The 14,904-nt window shown below is 46.7% G+C and overlaps 1 protein-coding gene across 3 annotated transcripts in view; it reads right to left on the bottom strand.

Annotated features, from left to right (window-relative positions):
- PDE6C (phosphodiesterase 6C) overlaps window positions 1-14,904 on the bottom strand; it is a 53,707-nt gene that overhangs the window by 25,184 nt on the left and 13,619 nt on the right. For all 3 annotated transcript variants that reach the window (XM_065407642.1, XM_065407643.1, XM_065407644.1), the window contains exons 2-11: window positions 10,582-10,734; window positions 10,381-10,470; window positions 10,008-10,148; window positions 9,384-9,458; window positions 9,228-9,292; window positions 9,044-9,110; window positions 8,072-8,119; window positions 7,660-7,809; window positions 6,422-6,565; window positions 6,271-6,339 (exon numbers count right to left, since the gene is read on the bottom strand). In XM_065407642.1, coding sequence (XP_065263714.1) covers window positions 6,271-6,339; window positions 6,422-6,565; window positions 7,660-7,809; window positions 8,072-8,119; window positions 9,044-9,110; window positions 9,228-9,292; window positions 9,384-9,458; window positions 10,008-10,148; window positions 10,381-10,470; window positions 10,582-10,734 — 1,002 coding nt within the window. The remainder of the gene's footprint in view (window positions 1-6,270; window positions 6,340-6,421; window positions 6,566-7,659; window positions 7,810-8,071; window positions 8,120-9,043; window positions 9,111-9,227; window positions 9,293-9,383; window positions 9,459-10,007; window positions 10,149-10,380; window positions 10,471-10,581; window positions 10,735-14,904) is intronic.

The raw sequence follows: 14,904 nt of genomic DNA, 5'->3' as shown, positions 1-14,904 counted from the left end.
AAGCCAGAACGAACCCTCCACCTATGACGAGGTTGTCGCCCTGGTAGAGAGGCGAAGGACAGCGAGGGAGCTGACCCAACCAGTTAAGGAAGAGGCACCCCAGGTTAAACTAGCAGCACCAACCCCTAAAGTTTGGGTGACTGGGCCACCAGGAGGGCCCAGGTGGAAAAAGAGAGAGGCTGAAGGCCCATCAGAGGCCACAAAGAGTCGGAGCACTGAGGGAGAAGAGGATCGTGATGTTAGACTGCCCAAACCAAGAGACCGGGGAACGCCTAGGGCTCCATACAGATGTTATGCCTGCGGGGAGTGGGGACACATAGCTGCACAGTGTCCCAATGCTGAGGAGCCTATGCAGTGTAACCTGGGGAACTGGGCAGATCCATGCTCCCTAATCCACCTTGTGGAAGTCTCACTAACCCCACATATGTATACCAGACCAGTGAAACTAAATGGGGTAGGGACCACGGCACTGGTTGATTCGGGGAGTGCTATCACGCTTATCTCAGGGAAGCTCGTGAAGCGTAGTCAGCTGCTGCAGGCTAAACGTATGGGGATAACATGTGTCCATGGGACAGTTAGTTACTACCCCACCATCCCAGTAAAAATCGAGATCCAAGGGAACACTACTGAGGTAGCAGCAGGTGTAGTCCCTAAACTCCCATACCCGGTGCTCATAGGGAGGGACTTCCCAGGGTTTGGAAACTTACTCCCAGTCAGGGCCGGCTCTGGCTTTTTTGCCGCCCCAGGCAAAAAAGCCTCCGGCCGCCTCCCCTCCCCCCACGGGGGGGGGGAGGGCGGCCGGAGCCCCGGGGGGAGGGCGGCGAGCGCCGGCGGGGGCTCCGCTCTCCCCCCGGCGGCTGGGGGGAGGGCGCCGGGGGGGAGGGCGGCCGGAGCCCTGGGAGGAGGGCAGCGAGCCCCGGCGGGGGCTCGGCTCTCCCCCTGGCGGCCAGAGCGCCGGGGGCAGGGCGGCGAGAGGGCGGCGAGCCCCGGCTGGGGCTCGGCTCTCCCCCCGGCGGCCAGAGCGCAGGGGGCAGGGCGGCGAGAGGGCGGCGAGCCCCGGCTGGGGCTCGGCTCTCCCCCCGGCGGCCAGAGCGCAGGGCGGCGAGAGGGCGGCGAGCCCCGGCTGGGGCTCGGCTCTCCCCCCGGCGGCCAGAGCGCAGGGAGCAGGGTGGCGAGAGGGCGGCGAGCCCCGGCTGGGGCTCAGCTCTCCCCCCGGCGGCCAGAGCGCAGGGCGGCGAGAGGGCGGCGAGCCCCGGCTGGGGCTCGGCTCTCCCCCCGGCGGCCAGAGCGCAGGGGGCAGGGCGGCGAGAGGGCGGCGAGCCCCGGCTGGGGCTTGGCTCTCCCCCCGGCGGCCAGAGCGCAGGGGGCAGGGCGGCGAGAGGGCGGCGAGCCCCGGCTGGGGCTCGGCTCTCCCCCCGGCGGCCAGAGCGCAGGGCGGCGAGAGGGCAGCGAGCCCCGGCTGGGGCTCGGCTCTCCCCCCGGCGGCCAGAGCGCAGGGCGGCGAGAGGGCGGCGAGCCCCTACCGGCGGCCGGGGGGAGGGCGCGGGGGGAGGGCGGCGAGCCCGGCTGTGGCCCCGCTCTCCCCGGCGGCCGGAGCGCCGCGCCGCCCCCCTCCAGTTGCCGCCCCAAGCACAAGCTTGGTGGGCTGGTGCCTGGAGCCGGCCCTGCTCCCAGTAGGGGGATTGGAGAAAGATGGGGACCCTAAAATTGGTGAGGCATCCACAGAAGACTGTCAACCCCCAATCTTCTCTGAAATATCCCCAGATTTGTTCTCCACTCCCAGACAGGGTAGAAAAACAAAAAAGGAAAGAAGGGCAGCTAAGGCCTTGGGAACCCGAATACTGACCCAAAGCCAGAGGGTCGCTCTTGCGGACCCGCCCAGCTGAAAAGGAGGCCACGCAGGAGGGAGAAGCACCTGAGTCTGACCCCCACCCTAATGCTTCTGAACCAGTAGAGGCAACAGAGACTGGGCCCCTAGATCTTGGGCAGATTAGCCCCGGGAGAGGAAATTTTGGACGGGACCAGGCAGAAGACCCATGGTATGACAACATTAGGAAGGAGGTGACTGAAATAGATGGGGTCCCCGTGAAAGGGAAAACCCAGGGACCAGGACCCTACTTCATAATGAAGAAGGATCTCTTATACTGAGTTGCACCAGTACAGGGGCAGAAGGTACAGCAGATCCTAGTACCTCAAAAACACCAGAACGCTGTATTAAGTCTTGCTCATAGTCATCTTTTTGGGGGGCATTTGGGGGTAGAGAAGACCCTGACACGAGTCCTACGACGGTTCTTCTGGCCCGGAGTACATGAAGAAGTGTGGAGGTACTGTGCCTCCTGCCCGGAGTGTCAGCTGCACAGTCCCCATCCCCACTTGAGGGCACCTTTAGTACCCCTTCCCATCACAGAGATCCCCTACGAGCGAATAGCCATGGACGTAGTGGGACCCCTGGAGAAGACGGCTCGGGGCCACCAATATATACTTGTTGTTTTGGACTATGCTACTCGCTACCCAGAAGCCGTCCCCCTGCGGAACACGGCCTCTAAAACTATAGCCAAAGAGCTGGTGGAGATCTTTGCCCTAATGGGGCTACCGAAGGAGATATTAACCAACCAAGGAACCCCATTTATGTCGAAGCTAATGAAGGACCTCTGTACGCTGCTCCATATACATACCCTGAGAACTTTGGTCTACCATCCGCAGACTGATGGGTTGGTAGAAAGGTTTAACCGAACCCTCAAGGCTATGATAAGGAAGGTGGTAAGTCGGAACAGGAAGGATTGGGACACTCTACTACCCTACCTTATGTTCGCTATCCGGGAGGTACCACAGGCCTCAACTGGGTTTTCCCCCTTCGAGTTATTATATGGGCGTCACCCCCGTGGCATACTAGATATCGCCAAAGAGATCTGGGAAGAGGAACCCAATGAGGGGAGAAATATAATAGAGCATGTAATGCAGATGCGAGACCGGATAGCCCGGGTTACTCCTATTGTACGGGAACATTTGGAGAAGGCACAGGAGGCCCAGCGAACCCATTACAATCGCCAGGCAAAAGTGCGACAGTTCCAACCAGGAGATCGGGTTATGGTGTTGGTACCCACGGCAGAAAGCAAGCTTCTGGGCCAATGGCAGGGGCCCTATGAGGTGGTTGAACCCGTGGGGGAAGTAACCTACAAGGTGCGGCAGCCAGGACGCAGAAAACAAGAACAGATTTATCACGTTAACCTTCTGAAACCCTGGCATGCACAAGAGGCATGCACAACGGTCCAAAAAGACCTAACCCAGGAAAACAAGCCTTCCAAACAGGTGAGAGTGTCTCCCGATTTAACACCAGACCAGAAGAATGAAGTGTCTGAGATTATCTTCTGGAACCAAGATGTGTTCTCGACAAAACCGGGTCGAACAACCGAGACATATCACCAAATCGTCACGAACCCTGGGGCCAGAGTAACAATGAGGCCCTATCGGGTGCCAGCGGCAAAAAGGGAGGAAATAAAAGCAGAAGTAAAAAAAATGCTGGAGTTGGGGATCATCGAAGAATCCCACAGTCAGTGGTCCAGCCCAATCGTGCTGGTGCCCAAACCTGATGGCACTTCCGGCGACTAAACGAAGTATCCCAGTTCGACGCGTACCCCATACCTCGCATAGATGAGCTAGTGGACCGTCTGGGTAATGCCTGGAACTTGACTACCCTAGACTTGACAAAGGGATACTGGCAGATTCCCCTTGCAGAAGACGCAAAGGAAAAAACTGCGTTCTCTACACCAGAGGGTCTTTTTCAATATACTGTCCTCCCTTTTGGACTACATGGGGCCCCAGCTACCTTCCAGCGCCTCATGGACAAGCTATTACGCCCGCATAACAGTTATGCTGCTGCCTACTTGGACAATGTGGTCATTCATACCCCAGACTGGGAAACCCACCTGGAGAAGGTGGAGGCAGTCCTCGATACCTTCAGGCGAGCTGGCCTTACAGCAAACCCTGCCAAGTGCGCTGTAGGGTTTACAGAGGCCAAATATCTTGGCTACATTGTGGGAAAAGGTCTGGTAAAACCCCAAGTGAACAAGTTAAAGGCCATCCAAAATTGGCCTCGACCAAGTCGCAAGAAACCAGTCCGGGCGTTCCTAGGTGTGGTGGGGTATTACCGACGATTTATCCCCCACTTTGCCACAAGGGCAAGCCCCCTGACAGACCTAGTGAAAGCCCGTGGACTTGATCTGGTGAGATGGTCTGACGCAGCAGAGGAAGCATTCACAGACCTCCGGACTGCCCTCTGCAGTAACCCCGTACTGATAGCCCCTGATTTCACCAAGGAGTTTATCCTGCAGACGGATGCATCGGAAGTAGGGTTGGGGGCCGTTCTATCACAGATGGTCGGGGAGGAGGAACACCCAATTCTATACCTCAATCGGAAACTCCTTCCAAGGGAACAAAAATATGCAGTGGTGGAGAGAGAATGCCTTGCTGTAAAATGGGCCATGGAAAGATTGCGCTACTACCTGCTCGGGCGCAGATTTGTCCTCGTGACCGACCATGCCCCTCTTCAATGGATGCAGCGGAACAAGGAGAAGAACACAAGGGTGACCAGATGGTTCTTATCCCTCCAACCTTTCCAGTTCCGTGTGCAACACAGAGCAGTGAGCCGTCATGGCAACGCCGATGGCTTGTCACGTGTACACTGTCTGGCGTCCCAAGCTGCCCAACTCCTTGGCGTTGAGCAGGGGGGAGGGATATGTGACAGACCCAGACCAGTGGGGTACAGGAGTCTGGTAGAGGGCAAATATACTGGTCACTGGATGAGTAGTTTTCTGTTCCCTGAGTGACCAGAGCAGGGGCTGCACTAGAGTAATCAGGAACCTGCTAGAACCAGTTAAGGCAGGCAGGCTAATTAGGACACCTAGAGCCAATTAAGAAGAAGTTGCTAGAATCAATTAAGGCAGGCTAATCAGGGCACCTGGGTTTTAAAAGGAGCTCACTTCAGTTTGTGGTGGGAGTGTGAGGAGCTGGGAGCAAGAGGTGCAAGGAGTTGAGAGTGAGAGGGTGTGCTGCTGGAGGACTGAGGAGCACAAGCGTTATCAGACACCAGGAGGAAGGTCCTGTGGTGAGAATAAGGAAGGTGTTTGGAGGAGGCCATGGGGAAGTAGCCCAGGGAGTTGTAGCTGTCATGCAGCTGTTACAGGAGGCACTATAGACAGCTGCAGTCCACAGGGCCCTGGACTGGAACCCGGAGTAGAGGGCGGGCCCGGGTTCCCCCCAAACCTCCCAAATGACCTGGATTGTGGGTTCTTCCAGAGGGGAAGGTCTCTGGGCTGTTCCCCAACCCACATGGTGAATCTCTGAGGCAAGAAAATCCGCCAATAAGCGCAGGACCCACCAAGCTAGAGGAGGAACTTTGTCACAAGAGTTTATTTTCTTGATCTCTATTATACCATTACTGGTCAACATAATGGTGTGTATTTTAATTATGAGTTTGTACAGTGCCTAATGCAATGGAATCCTGGTTCAAGACTGGGGTTGCTAGGTGCTAATGCTATCCAAATAATAAAGAATTTCTGATGCAATGCTGATTTTGATAGAGATGCACCACAGATGACTTTAGCCCAAAGTCTCTTTTGTTTTAAACCACCTAACTCATCCTTCTTCTTTTCTCTCTCTTACCTATCTGACTTTAGCATCTTTCAAAAAGTATTATGCAAAGAGGTTCTACCAGTAGCAAGTTGTCTATTTACTGAAAATTGATTGTTGCTTTGTGAACATTCAGGTCAGTCCTAGTTCCTAATTTTGCATTTTACCCCTTTTTACCTACTTCTGGCAACCAAACAATACAAGCAAAGTATTCAGTTTCCACCCCCAGTATAGTGATGCTGAACATGCAGCCTAAAATAGAATTTGGTCCATTTTCTTTGAATCGGGATGCTATCATAATGATCCCTGGATAGTTCAGCTCCTCTTGATCAGTACAAAGACTTTACTTCCTGCATTACCTCTGACAGATTTTCATATGAAAATCCAGGGAGAATGCTGTTTTAGTGGGTTGGTACCATGGGAAGTATATAGGTTGCATATCAGTGTATGAGAGAACCTAACATATTGCCAAAAAGATTTTTACGAGGCACCTGCACAAGATCCCTGAAGCTGATGACTAATATAAATATGTTGTGTTAAGTAGAAGAAGGTTAAATAACACATTTTTAAAACAAAGGAGACCCATCACAGCCTGAAGTTAATAGGCCACTGAAAGTTTAAGTATCGGGTTTCATTACTTACCAAAATCTTGAGGAGGGCTTTCTCATCACAGTCTTCAGTACTGGTTACATTTAATTTCTCTTTGTATTTCTAAAGTGAAAATAAATGAAAAATTAAGTTTCTGTTCCACAAGATTCCTATTTGAATTCTGTGGTACTAGAAAGATACTCACCAATATGGACTGAATTTCTTCAGGGGTGGCCTTTGTCTGGTACATGAGCATTTCCTGAGCAAGGTCTTTCCTGTTTTCAAGCTTATTCATTTTGTCATAGGTGTCAGTATTTAAAACAGACCATCCAAGGAATTGTGTAAGACTCTGGAACAAAACAGAGGAAAATGGAGATGATGTAGTCACAATTCATTTGGCTTAATATTAAAGGAAAACTGACAATTTGAACTCCTTAAAATGTCCAGCAGGGTACTTACGTGCCTCCCACCAACACAGCTTCTGAGCCACAGGCACCGGCTTCCTCCTTGCCCTGGGGATGCTCAACCCCTGCTTTGCTCCAGGCCCCGCACCAACTCCACCCTTCTCCAAGCTTTCACCCCCGTCTCTTCCCACCCAGTTCTGCTCCCTCTCTTGAGTGTGCCCTGTCCCTGCTCTTCCACCTCCCCCACAGCGCCTCCTGCGGTACAGCTGATCCCGGCGGGCGTGAGGAGCTGGAATGGAGGGGGAGGAGTTGATTGGTGGAGCCGCTGGTGGGCTGGAGGCACTGGGGGTGGGTAGCTGGCTGCCGGTGGATGCTAAGCACCCACTAATTTTTTTTTCGTGAGTGCTCCAACCCTGGAGCACCCACAGAGTTGGTGCTCATGCTCTGAGCCCCTCAAAAACTTTAATACATGCAGTTTCACAACAACCATGTAATATAGGGAAGCATTTTCCCCATTTTGCAGATCGGGGTCTGATGTGCACAGAGGTTAAGTGACTTGCCCAGTATATTGGTGCACACTTGCACCTGTGCTGAACCACACTGATGTCAATGGGACTTTACACAGGCTTGCTCTCAAGGAGCTCCTTGCAGGATCAGAGTCTTAGGGGTGACATCCAGTGAATCAGATGGTCTGTCATCTCTGCCCTGAAGACTACAAATACTAATTAATGTCAGTTAAATGATTTTGACCATTCTTAACTAATCTAATATGGGTTTTTTTGTTTATTTGTTAGAATGATTTTTTATGGTATCTGCCATCTGATCACTACTGGAAAAAAGCTCACGATCCATCATAACTGTACAAGTGTGTAAAGAGTTTTAATGGAAATACTTTTACTATTAAGAAATTGTAATGAAGAGCATAACAAATTTTCAGTATAACTCCTACCTAAAATAGTAATTTTTAACTGAGACTTAACAAAAATATCTCTTAACATTAAATGATCATCTACAAAATCTTTCATCTCATTAAACTTACTTCAGTGATCTGTTCATCAAATTCATCAAAGGGTTTTCCATCTTTTCTGTTGTAAAATGTAGCTACTCCCACAATTTCTTCTTTTTTGTTGACAATAGGCAAAGACAGGACATTTTTGATAACCCAGCCTGTCTCATCCACAGGCCCTTTCTGCAAGCAAACCAAAGGAAGAGGAAATATTGCATATTTCTTTAAAAATAGTCATACAATATTTTGGTATTATAATTGTATAATTGTAAATGTCACAGTTGGTACCCAAAGATCACAAATAAGTACAATAACAAAATTATCAGCCACCTCCGGAACTATGGAATGTATGAATATTTGTGCAATCAACTTTATGACTAATGGGTAGATGGCATTAGGGTACTTTCCTATAATAATTACAATAAAAGAAATACTGTGTTATTACCTGAAATGAAAAATAGTCATCTGCTGATGCATTCATCATGTTACAAATCTGTGGTATAAGGAAACAAAAAAAGCCCCATTGTTTAGGTGCAGTATATACACTCAAATCCATAGTCTGGCATTTTTAAAAGGCATATTCATTTTCTAAGAGAAAATTAACTGTCATTTTACATAAATCAAAGTATTATTAAAGTAGAATTAGCTACTCCGGTATATGCCACTTGGAGTGCTGAAAACACTCTGCCTTGTGTATGGTGCTCATAATATATTTTATTAAGCACAATAGTTACTTAACAATATGCAGGAAGAAGGCAAAATTTTAGGGCAGGAAGTAAAGAAGAATATTATATCCAATTTTAAACTGCATGGGGAGTTTTAGGAAGAGGTAAATAGTTGAGCTAACCCCTACTCTTACAAAAAGTGCCACAGAATCAGCAATGACTACAGTACACGCAGAGACCTTTAATTTTGTATCTCCTCTGAAAGACAATATCTTACACCGTGTTGAAACCTTGGTTCAGATTTGGGTCCAAGCCATCTTTCTGTTTATAACCCTGTACCAGGACTAAAACTAAACAGAAAATTCTACATGTTTCTGTTTGCTGAGTTGCTGACAGATCATTCTTTTGTGAGAATGGACTTGTACGCCTGCAATGCGAGTCAGAGACCTAAGCCCTCCAACCCCTGAGATGTCTTAAGATCTGTCCGGAAATCCCCTGGTTCACAGGTCATCTGCATAGACGGCTTGTCCCTCCAGGCTATTGATTGGCCCCTGTACTCCATGGCAGCTATAATCCTGGAGACTGAGATATTTTCACACTATTGTATTTATATTTATATGTATATATAAATACTTATTGTATTTCCAGTCATTTAGCCAATATAAGGAAGTTTTGATGATGGCTTCTGAAGTCTCTGCTTGATCAAAAAACTCTATAAAATGTGTAACTTTCTTTTTTTGCAATTAACTTACAAATCCATTTTCAGCAACATACGTTGGCAACCCGCTTACAAGACACCAGTGATCTGCAGGAGGTGACCTGTAGAGACAGAATGAGATTCAATAAGTCAATGTCACAGATATAAACATGTTGCAGTTCTACCTGAGCAACGCCACTAACTGCTACATATTTAACAAGCTGATAATGAATACTTACGGAATGACTTTGATTTCTTCTTTTCCATGTAAAATATAATCAATAATCTTATAAAAGATGACTTCCTAAATAAAAGAGGAGAAAAACATGCATTAATTATCCTGTGCAACTAAATTCCAAAATTATGATGTGTAAAAAGGAAGCATTTATACTCACTCTGCCATCGGGTGTTTTTGGTCCTTTATAAGGCTCTGCTTCTCCCAGCTTGATTGGCCATTCATCATAGAACTCCTAAAAATAATTACACACAGATTAACAATACAAAGCGTTTCTCAGTTATATACCAATAGGTAACATGAAAGGCATGGACAATAATTTTATGCTATACTTCTCCATAACCCTACTTGGTCTGGTCACATCTCAAAACAGTATGAAGAAAACATTGTTAAACATACACCAAACAATTTAGCAAGTAAGTTGCAGGTTAGTGTGAAAACCAATGCCAGAAAACTGCATGGCTTTCTCAACATTTTAGTGGGTGGGAAAAGTATATAATAAAAATAACCACCTGAGCCTAATCTGCATGTCTTACGTAGATGGCCTGCCCTATTTTTATATATTTTACATGTAATTTTGGTGACTCATATTAGTTGAATATAGTTCATGCCTCATGTCATTTTGAAACCATACTTAGAAAGCATAGCCCATTGATTCCATGGAGAAAGGCACATTAGAGCTATCCATGACAGACAGATTAGGTAGTAGAGGGATTAATTTTTTATAATGATATTGAATTAAGTGAATTCTACATTTCCAAGTAATTAGTAAAATGCTGGTTACCTTCTCTTTGGTCATATCCAGCAGACCAACAGAGTATCTTTCACAGTTCAAATAAATTCGAATAGTGTACAGTGCTTTGTGAAACTGTCGCTCAATATCTGTCAGTTCTTCAAATACTTTGTTGGCAGACCATAAAAGCATCTGCTTACAATGAGAGAAAACTGGGTAAATATTCAGGTGGTGAAGAGAATGTATTACAGATGAAAAGAAAGTTTCAGATATTAAAGAATGAATTCATAATGGAGGTTGATACCATTCTGTAACATGCTAAATTTTATGTATTGTCTGTGGAACAGTGTGAGACCATATCATTAGTAATGATTTTACATAAGAAAAAGCGAATGAAGGTTCTCATTAACAAATCCTTCTTTACCTGACTTCTTCGGGTTTCAATATTGTAGAGATATGTGATATGGTATTGTTTTATGGCAACAGAAACAAAATTGAGGTATTTCTTAAAGACCTATAAATGACAGAGAACAAAAATAAGACAAAATATCAAACCAAGTAATAGGTGCTGCTATATTTATTGTTACAAGAACAATAGTATTCCTGTTTTAATGTCTAAAGTTACCTCTTCATCCTCTTTAGAGAATTCGGGGGCATTTATTTTGTTAAGTGCCATCACAACAGCAAGCACCTCCTTGCCCTGCATAATAGGGGTTGCCAGCATGCTGTTAGTTGTGTAACCAGTTTGCTTGTCCACAAAGTCAGAAAAATGGTTATTCTGAAAAAACAAACAAAAAACAAACCCCATTTAGTTATGATGAAGACCATATATTATTTGTTACTTATTTACACAGTGCCATATATGTGAATAGAGTTTCACACTACAGAGAAAGATGGATTCCCAGCCCAAAAGAGCATAGCGATCAGAGGCCCCAATCCTGCAAATATTTGTGTGTGCTTCACTTTAACATTAAGCACATGTGTACGTGTTGGTACTGAGCTGACACAGGTTATTCTTAAAACAAGAACAAACAGGAGAAGGAAGGACAAAGGAGAGAATAATACGACTATGTGTTTATTTGGGAGGCTAATGCCTTTGACTTGAAAATAATTATTTATATTTATGTATGTATTACTAATAATATTATTTAATCATTCCTGTAGAAAAAATGCTTGATATTACCTCATCATACGATTGTGAAGCTGACATAAAAATATAAGGCCACATTCTCAGGCCTGCTCCTTTCTAAATGCTCAAACTCTCACAATGTACTGCTGAGGATGCTTCTGGCAGGGAAGAGTCCCCAGCAGGTATAGACCTGGCAGAGACAGTTGCTACACTTCCCTCCTGGCCATCCCCCATTCCCTGCACAGAAGACATGCTTGGGCTATGAGGACATGACAGAGGGAGTGACCAGAGTGTGAAGGACAATCCCCAACTGATCCCGTGGGGCCATGGTCACGCAGTTAAACGAGAAACTAGAGCCCTCTCTCTGACAGCCCACTCTTGAAACTGGATGCAGCAAAGAATCTGTGATCTTTGAAAACATGATTTGGTGTCATCAATGTGTTTTAGTAAAATGCTGTTATTGTTAGGGAATAAGTTGCTGTTCTGTGCAGCTGTTTTGTATTTATATTTTGAAGTAAACTTAAAATCCATTTGCAATGCTTGTAACAAGTAGTAATATTTAAAATCATTATAAGATATTATCAAGGAACCTGATAAAACACAAACTCTGGAGATATTTGGTTTCATAATTTGCTTGAGAGCCCCAGGATGATGGAAAATGGAAGCTGTACCCTTCCCATGCAGCCAACTTTTAAGGCTAGCCAGTCAGCTCAGTGGGGCTGCATGACTTCAGTCAAATGGTGAATGCTATTGGCCAGTGGACATCACTCTCCAAGCTTCATCAAGCTGACTGCAACTAGAAAAACTGCAGCACTTGATGGAAAGTAAAAACCTATCTTCTCATGCCTGGACTATGCTCCTTTGTGGTATATTAAAGATGAAATTGTGACCATTTGAATGTTCAGCTAAAATACATGGCTGTTATACTTGAATAAGCATTGCAAATTATCCTATTGGCTTTCTTTTATGAAATGATTAACTTTTAACACAGAGGGTGAAATAAAAGTCAGCACACAAGGCTTGTGCCTTAAGACCTATTTCGAGGGATTAAATGAGATTTAAGTGGTCCATGGGCTTTGTGCTGGTTTTCTGCAGAGGGATTAATTTTACCCTGAAAGAAAAGTTCACAGAGCTTTTAGAGAACAATACAGAAGACTAACTAGCTAAGATGCTGGCACATTCACAGTAGCAGCTTTTAAATTGCTTCTCTGCACAACTGCCTAACTTCTGACTAAGGGGCCATACTGCAAACACGTATGAACAAGAGCAGTCCCATTGACTACATGTGTGGTTGTTTGCAGGATCAGACCCCAATTAATTAGATACAACAATAAACCGGAACAAACAATAACTTCCCTAAGTTTACACACAAACAAATATAGACAGTTTTTAAAAAAAATGTTACTGGCAGTTTTCTGTTTGATAACCCTCTCAGTTAAGTAGTGCTTGTCATTAAGTCTCTAACCTTCATATAAATCATAACATAGCACCTGGAATAGGTTGCTGAGCCTCTTGTCTATTAATGGAAACATTGTCTACTAATGTTATTAGCGTTCATAGCCCAAGGTGTTTCAGTGGACCACCTGAAAGGTTGCCGGCCCCTGCACTAGAGCCTTGCTAGATATTCACACCTAAAATCACTGAAGATTCCATCTTTACTGAGCATGTTCAAAAAGTCACACCTCCTAGAGCTGACCAGATCGTGCATACGCCACCCCCACAGAGCAACTGAGCGTGCTCCAGCCCAGAGCTCTGGGGTTTTAGAAGGACTTTCCTCATAATTGCTGCTGCAGGTTGGTGTGGGGCCAGGCCCCAGAACTGAGAACCTGGAACCTATCTGTCCTGTGCTCTCACTGACCCACCTGCTGGCATGTAGGCAGAGTAGAAGAGGAAACCACCTGATTCAAATGGAGATGGAACAAGAACCAGATGTGGGGGAGGGGAGAGAAAGGAATAAATTGGGACAAGGAGTCTGATGAGACTTGGAGAGGGGAGAGACACTTTGACTGGGAGCTGGGACTGCTTGGGAGCTGTGGGAGGAGGCTGGTCCTGAGAGCCTTTGGAGGGGGAGATTGGAATTAGGAGCTGCTGAGCAAAATGGGAGTCAGTTGGCTGAGAGGAGTGGGGAATACTGAGATTGGACATGGAGCTGGGGGTAAGAGGGAAACTGCTTCTTGCTGGACAAGGGGGCTGAGTCTAGGAAACACTGGAGGAAAACAGTAGGGAGGGAATGAGAGACAGACCTAACGAGGAGCTGGAGTGTGAGGGGAGAACTGAGGCTTGCTGGGCAAAGTGATTGGGAGAAGGATCTGGGTAGGGAATTGCTGGGAGATACTGAGATTGGATGAGGAGCCTGGAGAAGTTAGATGGGACTGAGAGCAAGAGAAGGGGATGAGGGGAGAGATGTATCAAATGAGGAGCTAGGTAGCATGAACTGGGACTGCCTGAGCATGGAGACTGGGGACAAGAAGCTGGGACAGGAGGGGGAAACTGGGGCAGGCTGAGCAAGGGCCTGGGAGTCATGGGGGAAATTGAGGTTCAGAGAGTGATCCCAGAGCAGAAGACTAGGACTGTTTGGACAAGAAGACTGGGATTGTGATGAGAAGCCTGAGGAGTGGAGGCTGGGACTGCGTAGGAAAGGAAAATGAGACTGGGACAAGGAGCAGGAAAGAGATAGGACTGGGACAGAGACAGGTTGAAGGGAATGGGGCAGAAGAGGTCAAGCTTGGGGAAAACCAGCAGAACTGTCTTTGCCCACTAGTGCACATAGAATCATAGAATATCAGGGTTGGAAGGGACCTCAGGAGGTCATCTAGTCCAACCCCCTGCTCAAAGCAGGACCAATTGCCAACTAAATCATCCCAGCCAGGGCTTTGTCAAGCCTGACCTTAAAAACCTCTAAGGAAGGAGATTCCACCAGCTCCCTAGGTAACCCATTCCAGTGCTTCACCACCCTCCTAGTGAAAAAGTTTTTCCTAATATCCAACCTAAACCTCCCCAACTGCAACTTGAGACCATTACTCCTTGTTCTGTCATCAGGTACCACTGAGAACAGTCTAGATCCATCCTCTTTGGAACCCCCTTTCAGGTAGTTGAAAGCAGCTATCAAATCCCCCCTCATTCTTCTCTTCTGCAGACTAAACAATCCCAGTTCCCTCAGCCTCTTCTCATAAGTCATGTGTTCCAGCCCCCTAATCATTTTTGTTGCCCTCCGCTGGACTCTTTCCAATTTTTCCACATCCTTCTTGTAGAGTGGGGCCCAAAACTGGACACAGTACTCCAGATGAGGCCTCACCAATGTCGAATAGAGGGGAACGATCACGTCCCTCGATCTGCTGGCAATGCCCCTACTTATACATACTTTCCTTCAGAACCTGGAATGGAACCCAAGACTTCTGAGTCTCACATTTCCTCTGCTGTCAACAAAATGTGAAACTCACTGGCAAAGTATGCACCTTATTCTCTTCTAGTTCTGGTTCACATAGATGTCAATCTCCTATGCTATCAGTCATTCAACTAGCTCAAGTGGGAGGGGACTGTGCTGTGGATCTAAAGGTTCCAACCCTGCTGATGAACTATTACATGTTAATATGATGACACATGATGGAATTTCTGTTTTTTCAGTTTCCCTTTTTTCAAAACTGAGATGATTACACACACACACACACAAATTTTAAGTTAAAAGAACATTATTAAGATTGCAAAATCAGGCCCCTAAAAGTTAGGAAATGACAGAATAAAGTTACCATTGTAACATTAATTTAATCCCCTTATGAATATGCATTATGATCACAAACTATTTTGTTCCTCAGGACCCCT

Source organism: Emys orbicularis, chromosome 7 (assembly GCF_028017835.1).
Source record: "Emys orbicularis isolate rEmyOrb1 chromosome 7, rEmyOrb1.hap1, whole genome shotgun sequence".
Classification (NCBI taxonomy): Eukaryota; Metazoa; Chordata; order Testudines; family Emydidae; genus Emys; species Emys orbicularis.
Note: the sequence above shows the minus strand (reverse complement) of the source record. Positions and strands in the feature narration are given on the sequence as shown.